This window comes from Camelina sativa, chromosome 16 (assembly GCF_000633955.1).
Source record: "Camelina sativa cultivar DH55 chromosome 16, Cs, whole genome shotgun sequence".
NCBI lineage: Eukaryota > Viridiplantae > Streptophyta > Magnoliopsida > Brassicales > Brassicaceae > Camelina > Camelina sativa.
The window spans coordinates 25572926-25594403 of NC_025700.1; the positions used below are offsets into that span (position 1 = coordinate 25572926).

The following is a 21478-nucleotide window of genomic DNA, read 5'->3' on the forward strand; positions in this document are numbered from 1 at the left end:
CCCCAAATTTTAGTTTCCGCAAAGAAAAAACTCAGTTTATTGTACAATCTCACTTTACATTTTGCACCATAATTAGTCGCACCACTTTTCACACATATTAATTAAAAAATTTAAGGTCTATTGAAAAAGAAAAAGGGTGGTCTTGAGACAAAAAAAAAAAGTTGAGCCAAAGATAAGGAATATTAAGCTTTATTTTTGGACCCCATAATAAACTGTAAATTATTAAAGCAATATACCGCCAATATTAATTTAAAAAGTAAGTCTAGGCATATTTATAATTCATTGGCTTTGTAACTGAGATATTAGCCGTATTATATAAGTCGTATTTATTCGTTGGTAATGAAGAAAAAATATATAAATATGTTAAAGTGAAAATAAAAGCAATTATCAAAAAGACAAAATTGTTGTATGGGAAGTAGAGTAGGTAATTTGTTTATTCAAGATTCAAGAACTACTAGTAATTAATAATAGCTCATTATCTTCCTTAAATCTATTTAACCGAAAAGGGGGAAAAAATACAGTAGTAGTAGTAGTATATAATTGACATCGGAAATCTCAAAGGCCAAGTCGTTTTGGTTGGCATTTTTTGTGTAATTATGAAAAAAGGTTAAATAAATTCTCATCAACTCAACTCACTCCGTTTTTTTTTTTCTTCTAATTATTATAGAGGAAGAACGACGAACCAGTCAGTCATCTTCTATCGGAAAAAGCTTCCGTCCGGCCGATTTCTGACGCCGGCGATACTCTCTCTCTCCTCTGTCTTTATCTTGTTTTGTTTCTCTCTCTGTCTCTGTTTACTTCTTTCCGGTGGTCAAATGAGTGAGAAAGATCTTTAGTTGTAAAAGAGAGGGGGAGGGGGAATAGAATTTGAAAGGAAAAGGATAATGCTTTGCCGGAAAAACTCAAGCTTTGTGGATAGAGGAAATGTTCCGGTTTACCTCAATGTTTACGATCTAACTCCCTTTAATGGCTATGCTTACTGGCTCGGTCTTGGCGTTTACCATTCCGGTGTTGAAGGTTTGTCTCTTTTTTTCTTTTTTTTTTTTGGTTTCTTGGACTTTCTTGAATTTTCTTGAATTTGGTTTCTCCGGATGTTCATGTTTTAGATCTAAATAAGGACTAGTTGTCGTAGATTATATATCATACTATTAGATCGGATTTTTCTTGGGGATTTCAAGTCATTTATAATTCCCAAGTTTAGATTTAAGTTTCATTTGTTGTTGTTGGTTGTTGTGGTGTATAGTTCATGGTATAGAGTATGCATTTGGAGCTCATGAATATCCAAGCACTGGGATTTTCGAAGGAGAACCTAAGCAATGTGAAGGCTTTACGTTTAGGAAATCGATTCTGATTGGTAAAACGGATCTTGGTCCTTTGGAAGTTAGAGCTACAATGGAACAACTTGCTGACAAGTACAAGGGGAGTTCTTACAATCTCATCACCAAGAACTGCAACCATTTCTGCGACGAGACTTGTATTAAGTTGACTGGCAATCCTATCCCTAGTTGGGTTAACCGTCTTGCAAGAATCGGTAAAATCTCTGGTAACTCCCCCTCTTTCTTTAGCATTTTTGTTTTCTTTTTTTAGTGGTTGAGGTTAGAGTCAGAGAGAGACTGAATCAACTAGTTATGTTTGGAAGTGGGTGCCATTGAGTCTTAGCATCACTATATAATGTTAAATGGGTTTAGCTTATTTCTTCTCGGGTTTTGCTTGGATGATTCCATCTTTATGCTTGAGTGCCAAAGTTCAGCTTCTGATTTTATTGATATGTACGTTTTATGATCGATAAGAACAGCTACTGACTTATGTTTGGCTTAAAGTTAGCATTTTTGGACAGGACTCTGTTTCTTCTGTGTTCTGAAGTTCTTCTGAATTGTTGTGTGTTGGTTAATTCAGGGTTCATGTGCAACTGTGTGCTTCCTGCGACCATAAACGCGACCAGGCTTGGAAACAACAGAATCAATCAAGACAAATTATGTGAAGCAGAAACTGAAAAGAAGAAACTGACGAGTGCATCAAGCAGAGAAGAGGGGTCTACGATCGCTACTCCTTCGTCGTCGTCTTCGTCTCCGTCAGTTCAAGTTCGCGGTCGAAGTAGGAAAAGGCGTCCTCGTGCTCTGCAACCTTCATCGCCATTGATTCTCGGATCTTCCTCCNTTTGTTTTCTCTCTTTTTTCTTAGATCTAAATAAGGACTAGTTGTTGTATATTATATCATACTATTAGATCGGATTTTTCTTGGGGATTTCAAGTCATTTATAATTCCAAAGTATATATTGAATTTAAGTTTCATTTTTGTTGTTGTTGTGTATAGTTCATGGTATAGAGTATGCATTTGGAGCTCATGAATATCCAAGCACTGGGATTTTCGAAGGAGAACCAAAACAATGTGAAGGCTTTACGTTTAGGAAATCGGTTCTGATTGGTAAAACGGATCTTGGTCCTTTGGAAGTGAGAGCTACTATGGAACAACTTGCTGACAAGTACAAGGGGAGTTCTTACAATCTCATCACCAAGAACTGCAACCATTTCTGCGAAGAGACTTGTATTAAGTTGACTGGGAATCCAATCCCTAGTTGGGTTAACCGCCTTGCAAGAATCGGTAAAATCTCTGGTAACTTTCCCTCTTTCTTTAGCATTTTTGTTCTGGAAGCTAGAGGGAAACTGATTCAAGTAGTTATGTATAATGAGTGATTCTAATACTCAACGGCCTTTAGAGTATCAGCCATTTTGGTTACATGTAGAACAAGGGGTTGGCTAAGGTAGTGAACAATAAACATGCTTCAAGTTTCAATCTTTACGCATATTATTAGTAAATGAGTTTAGCTTCTTTCTTCTCGGGTCTGGCTTGGAAGATTCCATCTTTATGCTTAGGTGCCAAAGTTCAGCTTCTGGGTTTATTGATATGTACATTTTTTGATCGATAGGAACAGCTACTGACTTGGGATTGGCTTAAAGTTTCCATTATTTAGACATTTTGGACAGGACTCTGTTTCTTCTGTGTTCTGAAGAGCTTCTGTAACTTTTGTGTGTTGGTTAATTCAGGGTTCATGTGCAACTGTGTGCTTCCTGCGACCATAAACGCGACCAGGCTTGGAAACAACAGAATCAATCAAGACAAATCATGTGAAGCAGAAACTGAGAAGAAGAAACTGACGAGTGCATCAAGCAGAGAAGAGGGGTCTACGATCGCTACTCCTTCGTCGTCGTCTTCGTCTCCTTCAGTTCAAGTCCGCGGTCGAAGCAGGAAAAGGCGTCCTCGTGCTCTGCAACCTTCATCGCCATTGATTCTCGGATCTTCCTCCGTTTGACTTATAAATAAAAGAATATGGCCTTTGTTGTGTTATTATTAAAAGAATCCATTTTTGATCTCTCAACTAGAGAGAGAGACCACTCTGTTTTATTCCTTTTTTATTTCGAGTGTGCGCTTTGTAATCTTGTTAATATGCAAATCTTGTTTACATTTTCGTTTCAGTTTTTGGATATTATTTTTACACATTTATATATCAAATCAGATCTCAGTCAATCAGAAATAACAAAGTAAAGAATATATTCCCACTTTCGACAAACAAAAAGTTAATGATGAAAAGCAGACACTGGTGGCTTTTTAGAACATGAGCCAAATCAATTACAACACCAAAGCTTAAGATAAGAGCAGAATATATAAATGTTGACTCATACAGTATATCACAAGCATTGCTCTCTGTTCATGGCTGGTAACAATAGTTCAAATTTAAAGTATGTACTATGTAGTTTGCTTGTGGTTTTGAAGCTAAAATACAAATGTACTTGAGATCAGTTCAGCTTGAAAATGGCACTAACACTCCAATTTGTTCCTGCGAACCAATATGAAGCAGAGATGGACAAGTGAGAAGTTAAAAGCATATGTTTTCAGGCTTGTTTTTCGCGCATCCACTCAAAAAAATTGTCGAGAATCAATGGCCATGCAAGTTCTGGATTGTAGTTGGACATGTCTGGGAAACTTATCTGCATTGTAACAATATGAAGATTTTAGATGCAAAGAAGGGTTGGTTGACAAAGGTCATTTGAGGAGGAACTGCAGAAATATGGAAGGTACGTACCTCATTGCAGAACCGATAAAACCCCAACCACTGGTCCATGTTAATGACTTTGTAATCATTTTGGATCTGTTCACAATGGGTGACAATTGCTCAACACTTAAAAAACGAATATGAGATATATTTTAAAGATAAAAAAAAGTGATGCAAACCTTGAGATAGTCGACAAAGTAGTCAACCTGGGCACGGAATGTTGAGCCTAAGACGATATCTAAGAGTTGACAAATCGTCTCAATGTCGATGCTCTTTTGTTTTTCCTCTGGATGGGGATGATAGATAAATGATAATCATCACAAAGGTCACACACAAGCACACTTAAGCGAAAACATAAATCATCTTATTTATATGATCATGCATGCTGCAGTAAATTAGAATTAGATTACCTGTCAAACAATACCGAAAGGCATAAACATAGAAATCTGCAAAATTTGACGGTCTCCTGACCTAAGAAAAGGCAAAAATAAGAAAGAAAGTTAACAAATTTTGATCATAGGACATAATAAAGAAGACATCAAGTATGTGAAAACAAAAGATGAAGCATGAAAATGTGAACCTCTTTCTCGAGTTCGGGAAGGGCTTTCTTCAGTTTACTGATAGTGTCAGCCCTCATCGCCTTGAGTGCTCTTCTCCACTCCTCCTATAGGGTTCAAAGCGAGTTAACAAAAAAAGCCAAAAAAAATCAATCAAAGTAAGTAAAAAGAGTTGTATATTTTATTTGGTATAAGATAGACTCATGTACAGGGGAGAACAATCCAAATATACCAGAGTGAAGTAACCCTGTTTCTCAGCCTTCATTTTCCTGTAACAAGCGAATTGTAAAGGTGTTTAATTGCAGCTGTGTGCGGAACAATGCTAAAAAACAGTAAATCAGTGATACGAGGTTGAATGATGAGTTACCAAGCAAGCATCAAGATCCTGACATCAGTATGAGGTACTTCCAGATTGGAGCAAAGTTCCTCAATTCCTTCAGGGCTGTTGGCAGAAAAAACAACAGAGAATAGAATGTGACTGATTGGTAACAATACTGAATATTCGTTTCGTAAAACAGCAAAAAGAAGAAGAAAAGAGTTACTCAATTAAATGGGAAGATGATCGATTGGCATAGTGTTTAAACAAGTGATCTATGCGATCCATCCCTTTGGAGCTGGAGGACCCCTTACTCGAAGCTGAGAACCAACAACAACATATGTACATATTGTTACTTACTTACTCCTAGAGTAGAAGAAGAAATCACAAATTCTTATATTGGCCAAAAAGTGAACATTTTTATACAGCAGCAGATAACAACAAATAGTATTAGATTTGGTAAAGAGAATTGCAATTCCAAAGGATAAGTACATTAAAAAAGAAGAAGCTTAGGAGAGAAGGGTACCTGAGCGAAAGAGATCCGTGGCTGAAGATGATGTAAATGAACTGGGTTGACTCCGATTTCTTCAACCAAGGCGCAAAGTAGTAGTACTGTAAAAGAGAGATAGAGAGAGCACACAACTTGAGGAGAGATTTCAATTTTCCAGATGAAAAAAAAATGATTTTTTAATTTGATTAATCCGAGAAAAAAAAAAAAGGGCAATTAAAGAATAGGAGAAGGAGGAAGGTACCACCACCAGCGAAGCGGAGGGAACCTTCAAGCTGAAGCAAATATTCGGAGAAGACGACGACGAGACCACCTCTCAAAACTAGCTTAGCTTCGCTTACGTGTTTTTTTCTTTTTCTTTTCTTCTCTCTATCTTATTATTATTTATTACACACACATTTTTTTTTAATGCGATAGTAATTCCTAATTCTTTAAATAACTTTATATATTTCCATTTTTTTTAAACAAATATCTCTATTTACAAACAGGTTTTAGCAACGTATTGAAAACATTTTTTAAAAGTATGCAATCCGTTTTTCGATTTCACAAGTGACAAAAACGAAACTAATTTAACATCTTTTTGTTATTTAACAAAATATTTATCAGATTTGCGTATTTGCCTTAAACAAACCAACACGACCAAATCAAAAATCATTCACGCTTCTAAAAGGCAGGAGAACACAGACGCAAGACAAAACCCACACTGGATCTGTTTCACAAACAGGTTAAAAAAAGAACCATCTTTAAGAGAATACTTGTCTCTGTTTTCCACTAAGCTGAGATTTGGCCGCTCTCTGACAAATATAGAGAGAATAGTGACACAGCATCTTGCAGATGCGTTGATCTCACATCTTCTGGCAATGGGGCATCGAAGGCTGTCTCAAAACAGCTTAGCTGAGTCTCTCGACTTGGATCCTTGCTTAGATCTGACAGAAGCATATCGCATATTTCCTCTGCCATCTTTGAATATGCCACTCTGCACCAGTCAAAAAAACAGCTTTTTACGTTTAAGTGTCTCTCTACTACTTGCAACCAAATTGCTACAAAAGGTTTTAAAGCATGAAAACATATATAATGTGCCATATGTTTGACCCGTATCTGTCCACACAGCAAACTTGGGCTGTGTTGTCATCAGAAGCCAACTACTTAGTTTAGGAGCAATCACTATGGATGCCACCAATTTTAGAAGGCACCCATCCAGAATTTCTCCCTTATGTCTTATTTTAAAGGTTATGATAACTTATTTATGTAAGAAGAGGTCGTATCCTATAGGGAATGATCTAAATTCTATCCAAACGCGTGGAACCAAGTAGGGTCATGCAAGTCATATAAGGTACTTACCTAGCTTCAACTGGTAATCTGTCACCCCAAACAGCCAATGATTCGTTTAAACGACCGACAAAACTTCTGCAAGACTCGTTTTTGCTCTCAAGGGGTTCCTGTGGAAGCAAAGGAGTTATCTTGTTTGTATCATTCATACAAGTGTTTACATAACAAGAAAATAAGACTCTTATGCCATGATCATAGGATTGTAAGTTCCAGTGTTTAAAGCAATCTGGTTGAGTATCAGTGCAAGAAACGATATATTGTACAATCTATTTGGTCAACAACAGCACAATCAAGGGTTGAGCAATTTAAAAGCTAGGGGAGTTACACATACCAGTTCTACCATCGTATCAGCATCTTCTTGCAGTGAACTCTTAAGTAAATAAAATGACATGTATATCCCGGCACCCAAATCCCAGTTTTCAATCTCAGATTTTCGATCATCCATTGAAGTAGCAATTCTCCATATTTCTGAATGGTTAGCTGCATTTATTTAAGATAAAACAAACCACTCCAGATAGATTATACCTACACTACACCGGAATCATGATCTAATTTGAACTGTTGGTTCTGAAAATATGGAAAGTGAAGGAGCTTACCTGACAAAAATAATGAATGGGCAACTGACGTCATAAAAATGGAATGAGCTCTTTGCCAGTTTGCACATTCAATAAAGTGGTCAAGAGCCTTTGTGAAATCTCCATGGTAATTGTAGTAAACTGCCTGCAACACAATAAAATAATTCAGCAATCAGCAACCACAAGTACCTTTAGCAGAAGCAGAGAAGAAGAGTGTTTATATAGTGTCCTTACCAGAGCTTCGTGCATCCATTCAGAAGGGATACCCAAGTCCTTAATAAATTGCCGTTGTGATTCCATAGAACTCCATATTTCACAGAACTGAAACAGGATTTCCCGAATGACAATGACGTGTAGATATGGTTGACCTTCACGGAAGGGTATGTGAAGGACAACGTAGATAGCCCAATGACAAAGGCCCTGAGAGAGAAGCTGTGCAACAAACCCCATATCGAGAGTGTGAAGATCATCTGAAGTGAAAGCTCCCACTGCCTCTAGGATTCCTCGATGGTGCCAGATCATATGATAGTCAAGTGGATCGTCAGTTGAAGAGAATGCACTGAACATAGTCTTCAGGAAATCAATTTCTTCCTCATCTTTGCTGTGCAGAAGCATAAGATAATACAAAAGGTCAGAACGCTTCTTGTTGCTTACAAACCCATCTGCAGGTCCTTCGTCAATATATATCGGGACGGGCCACGGGGCTTTTGCCTGATCTAGTAGGAGTTGATAATTTCTGAAGATGACAGGTAATGAACTGTCGGGAGGTAGATGATGCCACATTAACAACCCTAGGAATCTCTTCCAGTCAATTGTAAAATCTTGTAATGCATCATGGATATTACCAGCAAGCAATTCGTAAAGCTTAATTCTCTCCTTCTCGATGTAATTAAAATCCAGCCCATTCCTTCTCCAAAGGTGAAGCTGCTGCAAGATATCATTGCGGTTTACAGTTGATCCACCAGCCTGGCTCAACAAACAAGCAAGTCTAACATCTCCCTTAGATATGGCAAGTTCCACTGCTGAATCAAGCTCTCGTCCAGTCAGAAGAAAGAATAAGTGCTCCAGGTAGCCAGAACCATTTAGATCACTCACATCTTCTTGTACACGGTGACTGACACTTTCTTGGAGCCAATAACTAAATTCTGCTCTTCGGATAACTGGAAGAGCTTCTGTATTAACTTCTGCAGAATCTTCCTTCACATCTTGCATCATGTCTTCCTCATTATCAGAAGCTGCATAATTCAACGTTTCAGTACTCTGTCTGTCAGAAAAGAGAACTTTTATGAGTTCCCACACCATGACTTGGTGCATCGTATACAGCTTTGCAGATCTTGACAACCCAGCAACCTCCAGCTGTTTCTCGATTACACCAATATAGTGTCGGCAGATATCTGATAGAACTACACGATCAGTGACCACTCTCTGAAGTTTAAGACTGAAAGAGCCAAACGTAACTTCTTCTTCTTGATGTTTTAATGCCTTGTGGAGACTTAAGGGAGCCTCGAATGCAGAATCAATAAGTTCTTTCTGAACATTTTCCTTTCTATCCCAAACCACTTTGTCAATTGCTATCTTTTCTTTATTGACCACAGAAGACAATACCATCTGAGAACTGGAGCTACATATTGGCTTACCAGTGTGAAAAAGGACGCCATTTGGTCCCCAACCTGCTCGGAAAGACCTTCCCATAAACAATGCTGCATCCACAACATTGCGAGAATAGTTATCAGATAATGGCGTTACATGGCTGATGTCTAGCTCGAAGCCTCCCATTTTCGACTTTTTCACTGACAGATTCTTATTTTGTTGGACCATCAGGATACTACCAGGGGAGCTTTTATCATTACCAGGGTTATACTCCAGTAAAGCAAGCGGAGTTTTCCGCAAGACTGGTGGAGTATCTTGAAGACTATTTCTTTGAGAAATTTTCTGTGAAGGTCTTACATTTTGTTTCGTCAAGGATGCCATATGATGGGAAGTTTGCTCTCTAAAATCATCAGCTTCGTTTAGATCTTCACTAGGAAACATCAGCATTCTCATTTCTTTCATCTTTCTAGGATCAAGTCCTAGATGAGCAGGAAGAGAGTGAGAAAGCTCTGGCTCGGAAGTTTCCATCTGATGTTCTTCAACAATGTCAGCTACCTTGTCCCCATCCAGTCTTACGGGATCTCCCAAACCTGGGGCATCATCCATAGCAATATCTTCTGCCTCATCATCACTCAACCCAAATCTGCTGAAATGAGGAACCAAAAATTTCCATAATCCATTATCAGGATCAAATGAGATAAAAGTTGCCCCTTGTCTTTCAGCGCTCTGTTTTAATTTATAAGCAATATGGTCAACTTGCACTTTCCCCAAAGTTGTTAGATTTGGTATGTTTACGACCAGAGTCACCTCAGCAGCCTTGTTAAGTCCCTCGCCAACAACTGGCTTAGAGCTCTCATCATCATAAACAATCACCTCGTGCCTTTGAAACTGAACTATCTGATCCAGGTCTAACCTTGTAACATCTGTATTCCCAAGAAACTTGATATAACCGTAACCAATCCTACCAATTGTGAAATCAGGAACCCTGCTGCAATAACCAGGGTTCTCAATTTCTCGCTCAACCAACTCCAACATGCATGGCTTCAAGAAGTAGTCAGGTGAATTTAACATAGGCAATGAATCAGTTATCTCTTCACTTAGGGCAGTAACTCCACCTAAGGAGATCCTTCTTTTCTTTTGCGAGTCCAAATTTCCAGCCATCCATGAAGTCTCTGTCAACATAGAATTTTGGGAAGTAAGATACAAGAAGTTCTTGTCAAGAACTTAACAGAATGAAGTACAAATTTTTCAACATCAGATGATAAAAGTTCACGCACACGACATGCTTAAACTTGAGTTGTCAAAGTCAAATAAAAACCTAGCAGAGAATAATTATCAACATGATAGACTACCGCAATCAGTATATATCGGATAAGAGTGTAAGTCAGCAATAATTTATAATTCGCCTAAATCAAGCAAAACGACCAAATATATTTGAAATTCACCTTCGAAATACAATGAATCAACAGTAGAACAGAACAAATGAGAACTTGGATAGGCCAAGTTTGTGAAGTGTTCTGTGAATCAATCCAGTAAAACAAAAACCCATGAATACACAGACTCAAACATCAGAAAAACATACACAGGCCAATAAGGCTTATACTGTAGATGTTAAAAATCAATAAACCTCATTGTACTGGTAAGCATCAGTGTCACTATTCTACCATCGTCAACCTAGATTTTTGTGAAAACTGAAAAGACGAACATGATTATGTCGCTGAACGATATGCATCAATCCAAAACATCAATAGCTCACACAAGCTTCACACAAGATAGTTCAACGCAAAGAAGATTTTTTCAAGACAAACCTCGAAATGGTTGAACAGACGTCATGATTGACGGAAGCAGAAACAAACACCGAAGCAAAGCGACAGTCTAGGGTTTCCTCCTACCGCTAACTTCCCGCTTTCTGTACGAATCCAATACCAAGGCGACGCTAACTAACGGCGGGCGACGATGATCGGATGAAAATCTAAAACCGTTCAGATTCTCCTAAATTTTCTTCTTCTACAGAATGAACTGAAGTGGTCGGAGTAATTAGCCGCCGCAGAGAAAGAGAGGGAAAGCTCTCAAAATGTGTGAGATCTGCCAGGTTGGGGTTTAGGATCCGTTTAACGACCCGACCCGGCCCGAAACCCTTCCTAGTTAATAATAAGAACTAAAAAGTCAGATATTGGGCCATAATAAGGCCCAATACAATAGGCCCAACAATTGCTTTCCTTTTTCTTTTTTTTTTCAATCCCAGCGGTTTTCCTTTTCTAATCCCAGCGTCCTTTTAACGCTTCGCCGGACGTCAATGTGACGCAGTGACTTTTATAAATACTTGTCGCTCGCCCCATTCTCTCTTCCGACTAACTTCGTTTTCCCTCCTCTTCTGCTCACCGGAAAAGACTTAACTCTCCGAGGGACCTTCCTCTCTCTCTCTCTAGGTTTGTTTCTTTTATTCTCTCGTTCGATTCGATTTCCGTTCTGATAAATCTTTTAGAGAAGCATTACTTATATGTGATTTTGTCTCCTGTAATTGAACTTTTAACAGCTAATCCGACCTCGGGCTCGCGATAATGGCTACTTTTGGTGCGGCCGCTAACGCAAACAGTAACCCTAACAAATCCTACGAGGTATTTTCTTTTCTATTTCTCTCGGTTTCTATGGCGGTTGATTATTTTGCTTGTCGAGGTTTTTGTATTTAGGGTGTGGGTCGGTCTGATTCATGAGATCACTTGTAATCCGTACGTGTTTTTGCGTTGGGCTGTTCGCTTTAGGGTTTTAAGATCCTTCGTTTTAATCTTGACTGAATCTTGCCGTTAGTGTTCTAGGGTTTTACGGCTGAGATCGATGGGAGGGTTTTTTTTTATTTAACTTTCTTTTCTCCGGCTTAGTTCAATTGTTGTGAAATTTGTCTATAATGTATCTAATCAATGATTTAGAAAGCTAACATCGAAGTCTTCTTCTTGGAAGGGGTTATACGTTTACTCGTGATGGTTGCAGTGTATCTGGGTTATTGTTTAAAGCTCGTCTTTCTATTTGTAGTATAAATTTTACAAAGGTTTTCGTGTTCCTGCAGGTTACTCCGTCACCAGGGGACTCTATTTCGAGCTTGAGTTTTAGTCCAAGAGCGGATATACTAGTGGCCACTTCATGGGACAATCAGGTTTTTTCTTAGTTCTTTGGCTCCTTTGTTTTTCCATGGTTTAAAACTTTAAATATGTACTTGTTAGTCCTAGTAATCTTGTTGAGCACATGTCTTGGTTCAGTTTCTCTGCACTTTTTCATGTTCACCCACTGAAATCTGGACATGTATATATATATACGTTGTAACATGTGAGTTTGCTTCTTCTTTTTGCAGGTGAGATGTTGGGAGATATCCCGTAGTGGAGCCTCTATAGCCAGTGCTCCGAAAGCATCAATATCGCATGATCAGCCGGTAATATGCTATTGCTTTCTATCTTCTTCTCTTGCTTTCTTTTCTTTTAGATTTTTGAATCTGATGACTTTATATTTTCCTTTTCTTGTGATGAAGGTTCTGTGTTCTGCTTGGAAAGATGATGGAACCACAGTCTTCAGCGGTGGATGTGATAAGCAAGCGAAAATGTGGCCCTTGTTGTCTGGTGGTCAACCTGTAACTGTTGCTATGCATGAGGGTCCTATCGTAGCTATGGCTTGGATCCCCGGAATGAACCTTCTCGCAACTGGAAGTTGGGATAGAACTTTGAAGTAAGAATGATTGTTCATTATTTATTATGACGAACTGTTGCAAATGATAGAATGTTGACTGATTAATTTATATTGTGCCATATATCTAATGATGTGTATTGGTTTACCTTCCAGATATTGGGACACAAGACAGCAAAACCCTGTGCATACCCAACAACTTCCAGATAAATGTTATGCATTGTCTGTAAAGCATCCTCTGATGGTTGTCGGAACTGCCGATAGAAATCTGATAGTCTTCAACTTGCAAAATCCTCAGGTAAGAATTTTTCCTTGTTGCTCCATACTCTAACTTGCGCATGAGAGTTTCTGAGTGTTATGAATGTTATGAATTCATTATCTATTTAGCATCAACATTTTGGAAAAGTTATAGATGTCCATATGCTATCTTACAAAGAATAGGTCTCCCAGTCTTCTGACTCATAAACAGGCTTTCACCTTTAGATTAACAGTTTCTCTTATGTAAATTGTAGACTGAGTTCAAGAGAATCCAATCTCCGCTAAAGTACCAGACGAGGTGTGTTACTGCCTTCCCTGATCAGCAAGGATTCTTGGTAAGTCTTCTTATATAGTTTCTGTTGTGTTTTGGTTGATTCAAGGTCAGAGGAATTAGCTTGTTCGTTAGATGCTAACATTTATTTAATCTCGTGAAAGTTGTATAGGTTTTTTCTAGTAAACAATATAAATTGATATTTGTTGTTTTTATAAGTCACATCTTCAAATCCTATCTAGATCACAAAAAGTGTTAAACATGAAAATTAACCAGACCCAATGCGCTCTGTAGGTTGGTTCAATTGAGGGGCGGGTTGGTGTCCATCATCTGGATGATTCTCAACAGGGCAAAAACTTTACATTCAAATGCCACAGAGATTCGAACGAGATATATTCTGTGAACTCCCTGAATTTCCACCCGGTAAGCTTTATGGTTCTGTTGTTATACTCTTTGTGTAGTCTTAAGCCTTGAGCACAATGGTTGAGGGTCTGAGTGATGAAATTGATTGTTTGAGTTGTTGTGTATTTAAGGTACATGGAACTTTTGCTACTGCTGGCTCTGATGGTGCTTTCAATTTCTGGGACAAGGATAGTAAACAAAGACTCAAGGTATGTTCACGTTGCATCTGTACTTTTGATTGAATTTCTTCTTTGTCTATGTAGACATCTGATAATTGTGTATCCTGTTGTCCACAAATGTCAGGCTATGGCGATGTGCAATCAGCCAATTCCTTGCAGTTCGTTCAACCATGATGGCTCGATATATGCATATGCGGTATGATATAAATCTTGTTTGGTTTCACTTTATTTATTATCTGCAAAATTGAAATGGTCTTGGGCTTGCAAAACATTGAGAAGATATATAATGAAAGAATTCAAATGTGTATTGTGTAGGCTTGCTATGACTGGAGCAAAGGTGCAGAGAATCACAACCCGGCAACTGCAAAAAGCAGCATATTCTTGCACCTGCCACAGGTGTGTTGGTCAATCCTAATAGGAATATTATGTTTTTCCAAAACATTAGTCTGCTGTATTTTAACCGATGCAATTGTTTTTGAATGAATATTGCAGGAAAACGAGGTGAAGGCGAAGCCAAGAGTTGCAACTGGCAGAAAATGAGATGTCGCTTAGACTTTGCTTAGTCGGATTTGTGATTTTGTTTAGCTTCTATAATTCGTTGGACGTCGTTGTCTAATACTTAGTTGATGACACTTGGCATATAGTAAAATTTTCCGATGTTTTGACTTGGCTCAAATATGGAACCCTCTTATCTCACTCATCATTATCTCATCCGATCGTATTAGGAATTTTTCTAGTGCTCCCTTATTCGATAATCAAATATTATTATATAGTTCATATTGCGCAACTCGAATAAAAATAATAGCAGCAAGTGTTTATTTAAAAGATTTTTAATATTAGGAAACGACGACTGATGTTTTTGTCTGTCTGTGCATATTCTTCTAAAGTTAGTTAGTGAAGAAAAGAGAGAGAGAGAGAGAGAGAGAGGAAGAAAACACTTGGCAGTTGATTAGTCGAAAGAGGAGATGAAAGAGGGGGAGTGAGCGAAGGAACTGGGAGAGACACAAGACATTGTCCAAAAGTAGAAAAACTCGCGCCTCTTCCTTCGCTTACAAACTCTCTTCTTAACCCTACCTATATAACCCACTCCATCTTCAACTCCAATTTCCCTTCAATTCTATATATAAAAATAATAATAATTTGTTTTTGTTTTTCTCCCTTTTGTTCTTCTGTTTCGTTTAAAATAAGAACAACAGAAAAGAAAATAAGATTGAGAGAAAATTTCAGTTTGAAAAAGAAAAATACTGCCACAGAGAGAAACTTTTGGAAAAAGAGTGAAAAAAGAAAGAAAGAGAGTGAAAAAAAGAAAAGGAGAAAGAAACAAAACACCCCTGTTTCTGAACACACAATATGGCGGCAGGGAAAGATTCTAGCTGGGACGATATCAAGAACGAAGGCATCAATCTTGTAAGTAACTTACATTTGCTTACGAATTCTCTCCCACTCTTTTTTTCGTTTTTTTACCTCCATTTCGCTAATTTTCGGTTTTGAACAGGAGAAAATACCGATCGAGGAGGTCCTTACGCAGCTCAGATGTACAAGGGAAGGACTCACCAGTGAGGAAGGCCAAACTCGTCTCGAAATCTTCGGTCCTAACAAGCTCGAAGAGAAAAAGGCATACATAGACTTTCGAAAAACATATATTTCATAGTTTTTCTTCACTCCCAAGAAACGGCATCTAAACACCTTAATATTATTTATAATCCACACAGGAAAGCAAGGTTTTGAAATTCTTAGGTTTTATGTGGAACCCTCTCTCATGGGTCATGGAGTTGGCTGCTATTATGGCCATCGCCCTGGCCAACGGAGGAGTATATCACCTTACCTTATATTACCTTACTTCCTCTCTTATTTTTCCTTCCTTCTTTGCAGTTTGCACACACTTGGGATCATCCATCTTTCTAAACTTTGTAAAATTCCTTCTGCAGGGAAGGCCACCGGATTGGCAAGATTTCGTGGGTATCACGGTTCTTCTAATCATCAACTCTACGATTAGTTTCATTGAAGAAAACAACGCCGGAAATGCTGCTGCCGCTTTGATGGCCGGTCTAGCTCCCAAAACCAAAGTATAAGTTATATACAATTTCTTAATTAGCTCTACGTTATATCAAAATTGGGGATATATCATTTATCATTTTAAAATCCTTGTAAAGCTTCTGCGAGATGGGAAATGGAACGAGCAAGAGGCAGCTATATTGGTTCCCGGAGACATTATCAGCATCAAATTGGGTGACATTATTCCAGCAGATGGTCGTCTCTTGGACGGTGATCCTCTCAAGGTTGATCAATCTGCTCTCACTGGTGAGTCTTTACCAGTAACCAAGAATCCTGGCCAAGAAGTCTACTCAGGCTCCACCTGCAAGCAAGGAGAGATAGAAGCTGTTGTGATCGCTACGGGTGTTCATACTTTCTTCGGCAAAGCTGCTCATCTTGTTGACAGCACAAACCAAGAAGGCCATTTCCAGAAAGTGTTGACTGCGATTGGTAACTTCTGCATCTGCTCGATCGGGATAGGTATGATCATCGAGANATTAGCTCTACGTTATATCAAAATTGGGGATATATCATTTATCATTTTAAAATCCTTGTAAAGCTTCTGCGAGATGGGAAATGGAACGAGCAAGAGGCAGCTATATTGGTTCCCGGAGACATTATCAGCATCAAATTGGGTGACATTATTCCAGCAGATGGTCGTCTCTTGGACGGTGATCCTCTCAAGGTTGATCAATCTGCTCTCACTGGTGAGTCTTTACCAGTAACCAAGAATCCTGGCCAAGAAGTCTACTCAGGCTCCACCTGCAAGCAAGGAGAGATAGAAGCTGTTGTGATCGCTACGGGTGTTCATACTTTCTTCGGCAAAGCTGCTCATCTTGTAGACAGCACAAACCAAGAAGGCCATTTCCAGAAAGTGTTGACTGCCATTGGTAACTTCTGCATCTGCTCGATCGGGATAGGTATGATCATCGAGATTGTTGTGATGTATCCTATTCAGCACCGTGCGTATAGAGATGGAATCGACAACCTTCTGGTGCTTCTCATTGGAGGAATCCCTATTGCAATGCCGACTGTTTTGTCTGTCACCATGGCCATTGGATCTCACCGTCTCTCCCAGCAAGGAGCTATCACTAAGAGAATGACAGCAATTGAAGAAATGGCTGGAATGGATGTTTTATGTAGTGACAAGACTGGAACTCTTACACTCAACAAGCTTACGGTTGACAAGAGCATGGTTGAGGTTTTTGTCAAAGACTTGGACAAGGATCAGCTTCTTGTGAATGCAGCAAGAGCCTCTAGAGTTGAAAACCAAGATGCTATTGATGCTTGCATTGTAGGAATGCTTGGAGATCCCAGAGAAGCAAGAGAGGGCATCACTGAAGTCCATTTCTTTCCGTTTAACCCCGTGGATAAGCGCACTGCTATCACTTACATTGACGCTAATGGAAACTGGCACCGTGTCAGCAAAGGCGCACCAGAACAAGTAATAATTAATTGAATTCATATTCTTTATGTCCTTATTCTCTCAAGTTCTTTCCCATTGATTTGTTCTTTGTAACTTTTAGATCATTGAGCTCTGTAACCTTCGGGAGGATGCAAAGAAGAGAGCTCATGACATCATTGACAAGTTTGCTGACAGAGGACTTCGTTCTCTTGCTGTTGGCAGACAGGTAAGAAGATTTAGCTAGTGCCAATCCCATAACTTTTGGATTCATGCATGTGTGCTTCTTTCTCTTTAAAAGCTCTGTTTCCTATTTTGAATATTCAGACTGTCTCTGAGAAAGACAAGAACAGCCCTGGAGAGCCATGGCAGTTTCTTGGTCTGTTACCTCTCTTTGACCCTCCAAGACATGACAGTGCAGAGACAATCAGGCGTGCCCTTGATCTCGGAGTTAATGTCAAGATGATCACTGGTGACCAGCTCGCCATTGGTAAGGAAACTGGTCGTAGGCTTGGTATGGGTACCAACATGTATCCTTCTTCTGCTCTACTTGGGCAGGAGAAGGATGAATCGATATCTAGCCTTCCTGTTGATGAACTCATCGAGATGGCTGATGGATTCGCCGGTGTCTTCCCTGGTAATAACAGTCAAACGTAATGTAAAACATTTTCTCTTGATGTCTTCTCACCAATGAATCTGTTTCATCTGTCTGATTAGAACACAAGTATGAGATTGTTAAGAGGCTCCAGGAGATGAAGCACATTTGTGGCATGACTGGTGATGGGGTGAACGATGCCCCGGCTCTCAAGAGAGCTGACATTGGAATAGCTGTCGCTGACGCGACTGATGCAGCGAGAAGTGCATCTGACATTGTACTAACCGAGCCAGGTCTCAGTGTCATAGTTAGTGCTGTCTTAACGAGCAGAGCCATCTTCCAGAGAATGAAGAACTACACAATCTATGCAGTTTCCATCACAATCCGAGTAGTCATGGGATTTCTGCTTCTGGCACTCATATGGAAGTTCGACTTCTCACCATTCATGGTGTTGGTAATCGCAATCCTGAATGATGGTACTATCATGACGATAGCAAAGGACAGAGTAAAGCCTTCTCCACTTCCTGATTCATGGAAGCTCAAAGAGATATTTGCCACCGGCGTTGTTCTTGGCACTTACCTAGCAGTCATGACAGTCGTTTTCTTCTGGGCTGCAGAGAGCACTGACTTCTTCTCGGTAAGAGGACTCTACCTTACTATTATGAGGATCTTTCAAGTAAGTGTCTTTGATCATCAGTTTGTTGCTGGTACAGGCAAAGTTTGGGGTGAGACCTATCAGTGGCAATCCGCACGAGCTCACATCAGCTATTTACCTCCAAGTTAGTATCATTAGTCAGGCGCTTATCTTTGTCACAAGGTCACGTAGCTGGTCATATGTTGAACGTCCTGGCTTCTGGTTGATCTTTGCCTTTTTAATAGCTCAGCTGGTGAGTTAAATACAAATAAATAATGTAAGAAGAAGAAGAAGAAGCCTCAATGTACTGACGTACTGTTCTTGTTTCTTGACTTAATTAGATTGCTACTCTCATAGCCGTGTACGCAAACTGGGATTTTGCAAGAATCAGAGGTACTGGGTGGGGATGGGCAGGAGTTATCTGGCTCTACACTATAATTACTTACATCCCATTGGATATCCTCAAGTTCATCATCAGATATTCACTAAGTGGTAGAGCTTGGGATAATGTCATTGAGAACAAGGTGCGCTTTTGAGGAGACCGATAACATAATGAGAAGAAGAACACAACTAGTCTTTTCTTTGGCATTGCTGTTGCTAACTCTTAGGTCCTTTTGTGCAGACGGCTTTCACGTCAAAGAAAGACTACGGAAAAGGAGAGAGGGAAGCACAATGGGCACAAGCTCAACGTACCCTTCACGGATTGCAGCCTGCTCATCAAAGCTCAGACATGTTCAACGACAAGAGCACTTACAGAGAACTTTCAGAGATTGCAGATCAGGCCAAGAGACGGGCTGAAGTCGCAAGGCAACGCTCAAGTAACTGATTAGTCCATAACATTGTGTTCCTCAGAATATGGCCTTACAAATTTTTTACTCTTCTTGTAATTTTCAGGTTAAGAGAGCGTCATACCTTGAAAGGTCACGTGGAATCAGTAGTGAAGCAGAAGGGACTTGACATCGAGGCTATCCAGCAACACTACACCCTGTGATTTCAGAAACAAGTGTGTGTTACTCAGTTTAGTTTAGAATTTTACCAACCACAAGAGTATTTGAATAATAAACCACCTTCATCGATCATTAGAAAATACTGCAAAAAGAGAGAAAAAACAAAAAAAAAGAGGTTTCTTGTATAAGCAGTGGCTGTTGGCTGCTTTATTTGTTTTGAGATATTCTTGTTTTTTTTTTCTTTTGCCTTAACAAAGCTAATAAGAATTTACAATTACTTAGAATTATTTCTTCTTGTTCCACCATTGAGTTTCTTCTTCTGGTCTTTAAACCTGCCAAAAGGAAAATGCATCAAACCAAAAAATAAGAAACCAGTAATCAGGTTATCTCTCCCTCTCGTCCGCGAAAAAATATTCAAAGCTTTCACTTATTCTTGGATGAGTCTCGCAACCAAGACTTCAGCTCTGTGGACATTAACTCCTAATTGAAAGAATACAAATCAATCTTCTTCAATCCCGTGTGTGTGTGTGTTTTGGCACTCCTTGGCATTCACTAATCAACCAGCATAAAGGACTCCTTACTAAGGAGACATATAATAATGGCACAAGGATTGAAATAAAAAGTAGAGAAAATGTAATCATTAAAACAATCACTTGCAGTTCGTTTCGACACAGATTAAAACTATTACTACAACCCATAGATAAGGATATCGTTTAAGCTTCCCTAGTTAAAAGTAGATAAAACTATACCAAACTCTCTCCAATAAATTAATCTGACAAAATGATGATTTACTGATCCGGCTTTGACTGGTTTTGCCTTGCATGGTGAAGAAACCAAAGCGCTCCTTCCGCTGCATGCTCAGCTGCAGCTTTCTTATTACGTTTGGGATCCCCAAAACACTCCAAAACAGTATTCCCTGAAGAATCTCTAATCTCAACCACAACTTTGTATGTAAAGCTAAACCAAAAAAAAAAAAACCAGGTTCATGCAAAAAAAAAAGGGTGTGATTAAAAACAGAAGCAAGTGCAGCAGGTAAGAGTAAGGTGTTCACTTACAATCTCATATGACAAGGTCCATCAACTTTGCAGCATTCATAAACCGGAGGTCTCCAACGCTTGGAAGCACATATTTCGTGTAATACCGATTTCGCTGACCCTCTCTTAGATTCATCTGGACCATATGGTACACAATGAAGCAAAAATCAGTACAAAAGTTTACTGAACCTTAAAGAGTTGCGAGATTCTAAGTAAAAACAAGAAGATGATGATGACTCTATCTCTTTACTTTGATAAAGAAGTGAAGAAAAAACCGCACCTTTAGATATCGGTTTGGTGGTGTTTTCTTCCTCTGGTTTAGGAAGAAGAAGGTTCTTGTCTTGTGTAATGCTTATGAGACTTCTTCTTGTGCTGTTAGGATCAATCTGAATGTTAGAGAAGGAAGAAAAGGCATTGTCTTCTTTAACCTCCTCCTCATTCACATCTATAAGCTTCTTTAACTCACTCTTCTCATCGAAACTCTGCATCCCCACATTATCATCTTGCACAATCATCATTTCTCTTGGCTTCTAACAAACCCCAAAATAAAAAACAGTCGAAATTAACAAACAAAGATTCGTTATTGCATCAGACAGAAGAAAAAAAAAAGTTGAGATATTTCAATAACCCTCTCTCGCCACTTAATTATAGCCAAATGAATTCAAGATGAAAACTCACAGAAATTAACAATCTTAAAATAGAAAGAAACACAGAAAGATCGAGTCATCTCTTTCAAAAACCCCCCCAAATGATCAATTTCATAGCAAAGGAAAGAAAGAAAGAAAGAAAGAAAGAATCTTTGAGAGGAATATGTATAGTAGTACCAGAGAGGAGGAGGGGGCGGGGATAGAAGATGGATCGAGAGGAGGAATATCTTTGAGACTGATGAAAGATCTTCTTCTTGATGGGTTTATTTTGCCAATCCTCTGCTTCGTTACCCGATCCTCCATCTTCTTTCATCGCGTGTTTTCAATATCTTTGGAAACCGATAACCAATTCATTCATATCGTTGATCTCGACGACAGCAACGGACGGATAAGGTTCATTCATTTGCCCGTACAAAAAAGTCAGTCAACGTTTGTTCTGTTTTGTTTTTTTTTTTTTTTTTCTCCTCGGTTCCATTT

The 21478-nt window shown here is 39.0% G+C and overlaps 7 protein-coding genes across 16 annotated transcripts; 4 read left to right on the forward strand and 3 right to left on the reverse strand.

Moving 5' to 3' along the window:
• LOC104754046 (deSI-like protein At4g17486) lies at window positions 490-2198 on the forward strand. The gene is made up of 3 exons (XM_010476207.2): window positions 490-1017; window positions 1244-1543; window positions 1897-2198. The coding sequence occupies exons 1-3, from the start codon at window positions 885-887 to the stop codon at window positions 2196-2198; spliced, it is 735 nt and encodes a 244-aa protein (XP_010474509.1). The 5' UTR covers window positions 490-884.
• On the forward strand, window positions 2286-3487 carry LOC104752450 (deSI-like protein At4g17486; the record flags this gene model as incomplete). The annotated part of the gene is made up of 2 exons (XM_010474587.2): window positions 2286-2613; window positions 3045-3487. Coding segments are annotated over 2 exons (594 nt in total), but the record flags the coding sequence as incomplete, so codon positions are not given.
• Window positions 3574-5787, reverse strand: LOC104754047 (DCN1-like protein 4). Of its 3 annotated transcripts, none has more exons than XM_019238556.1 (10): window positions 5677-5787; window positions 5451-5536; window positions 5151-5244; window positions 4976-5050; window positions 4841-4877; window positions 4632-4715; window positions 4462-4522; window positions 4231-4337; window positions 4082-4147; window positions 3574-3986 (listed from the first exon to the last, which is right to left on the reverse strand). In XM_019238556.1, the coding sequence occupies exons 3-10, from the start codon at window positions 5210-5212 to the stop codon at window positions 3891-3893; spliced, it is 588 nt and encodes a 195-aa protein (XP_019094101.1). In that variant the 5' UTR covers window positions 5213-5244; window positions 5451-5536; window positions 5677-5787; the 3' UTR covers window positions 3574-3890. The 3 variants fall into 3 exon arrangements, with proteins under 3 accessions (XP_019094101.1, XP_019094102.1, XP_019094103.1); XM_019238557.1 differs by having other exon boundaries at window positions 5680-5784; XM_019238558.1 differs by having other exon boundaries at window positions 5683-5783.
• Window positions 5983-11017, reverse strand: LOC104752451 (nuclear pore complex protein NUP96). 2 transcript variants are annotated; one of them, XM_010474589.2, is made up of 6 exons: window positions 10735-11017; window positions 7571-10098; window positions 7358-7481; window positions 7093-7229; window positions 6774-6871; window positions 5983-6408 (listed from the first exon to the last, which is right to left on the reverse strand). In XM_010474589.2, the coding sequence occupies exons 1-6, from the start codon at window positions 10757-10759 to the stop codon at window positions 6204-6206; spliced, it is 3117 nt and encodes a 1038-aa protein (XP_010472891.1). In that variant the 5' UTR covers window positions 10760-11017; the 3' UTR covers window positions 5983-6203. The 2 variants fall into 2 exon arrangements, with proteins under 2 accessions (XP_010472891.1, XP_010472890.1); XM_010474588.1 differs by having other exon boundaries at window positions 7093-7241; window positions 10735-11016.
• On the forward strand, window positions 11262-14406 carry LOC104752453 (protein RAE1). Its single transcript, XM_010474590.2, has 12 exons — window positions 11262-11355; window positions 11463-11544; window positions 11991-12077; window positions 12273-12350; window positions 12447-12640; window positions 12755-12896; window positions 13111-13191; window positions 13422-13550; window positions 13661-13738; window positions 13833-13904; window positions 14024-14104; window positions 14201-14406. Exons 2-12 carry the CDS (start codon window positions 11488-11490, stop codon window positions 14246-14248), a joined length of 1047 nt encoding a protein of 348 aa, XP_010472892.1. The 5' UTR covers window positions 11262-11355; window positions 11463-11487; the 3' UTR covers window positions 14249-14406.
• Window positions 14878-19839, forward strand: LOC104752455 (ATPase 9, plasma membrane-type). 5 transcript variants are annotated; one of them, XM_019238437.1, is made up of 13 exons: window positions 14878-15115; window positions 15204-15323; window positions 15421-15519; window positions 15637-15774; window positions 15862-16114; window positions 16540-17186; window positions 17269-17373; window positions 17472-17781; window positions 17862-18376; window positions 18453-18626; window positions 18715-18897; window positions 18996-19180; window positions 19268-19839. In XM_019238437.1, exons 1-13 carry the CDS (start codon window positions 15059-15061, stop codon window positions 19362-19364), a joined length of 2883 nt encoding a protein of 960 aa, XP_019093982.1. In that variant the 5' UTR covers window positions 14878-15058; the 3' UTR covers window positions 19365-19839. The 5 variants fall into 5 exon arrangements, with proteins under 5 accessions (XP_019093982.1, XP_010472897.1, XP_019093980.1 ...); XM_010474595.2 differs by lacking the exon at window positions 15862-16114 and having other exon boundaries at window positions 16302-17186; XM_019238435.1 differs by lacking the exons at window positions 14878-15115; window positions 15204-15323 and having other exon boundaries at window positions 15365-15519; window positions 15862-16222; window positions 16663-17186.
• Window positions 19931-21453, reverse strand: LOC104752456 (ribonuclease 3-like protein 1). Of its 3 annotated transcripts, none has more exons than XM_010474597.2 (4): window positions 21179-21453; window positions 20635-20881; window positions 20376-20490; window positions 19931-20277 (listed from the first exon to the last, which is right to left on the reverse strand). In XM_010474597.2, exons 1-4 carry the CDS (start codon window positions 21302-21304, stop codon window positions 20109-20111), a joined length of 657 nt encoding a protein of 218 aa, XP_010472899.1. In that variant the 5' UTR covers window positions 21305-21453; the 3' UTR covers window positions 19931-20108. The 3 variants fall into 3 exon arrangements, with proteins under 3 accessions (XP_010472899.1, XP_010472900.1, XP_010472898.1); XM_010474598.2 differs by having other exon boundaries at window positions 19931-20236; window positions 20635-20884; window positions 21179-21450; XM_010474596.2 differs by having other exon boundaries at window positions 20635-20884; window positions 21179-21450.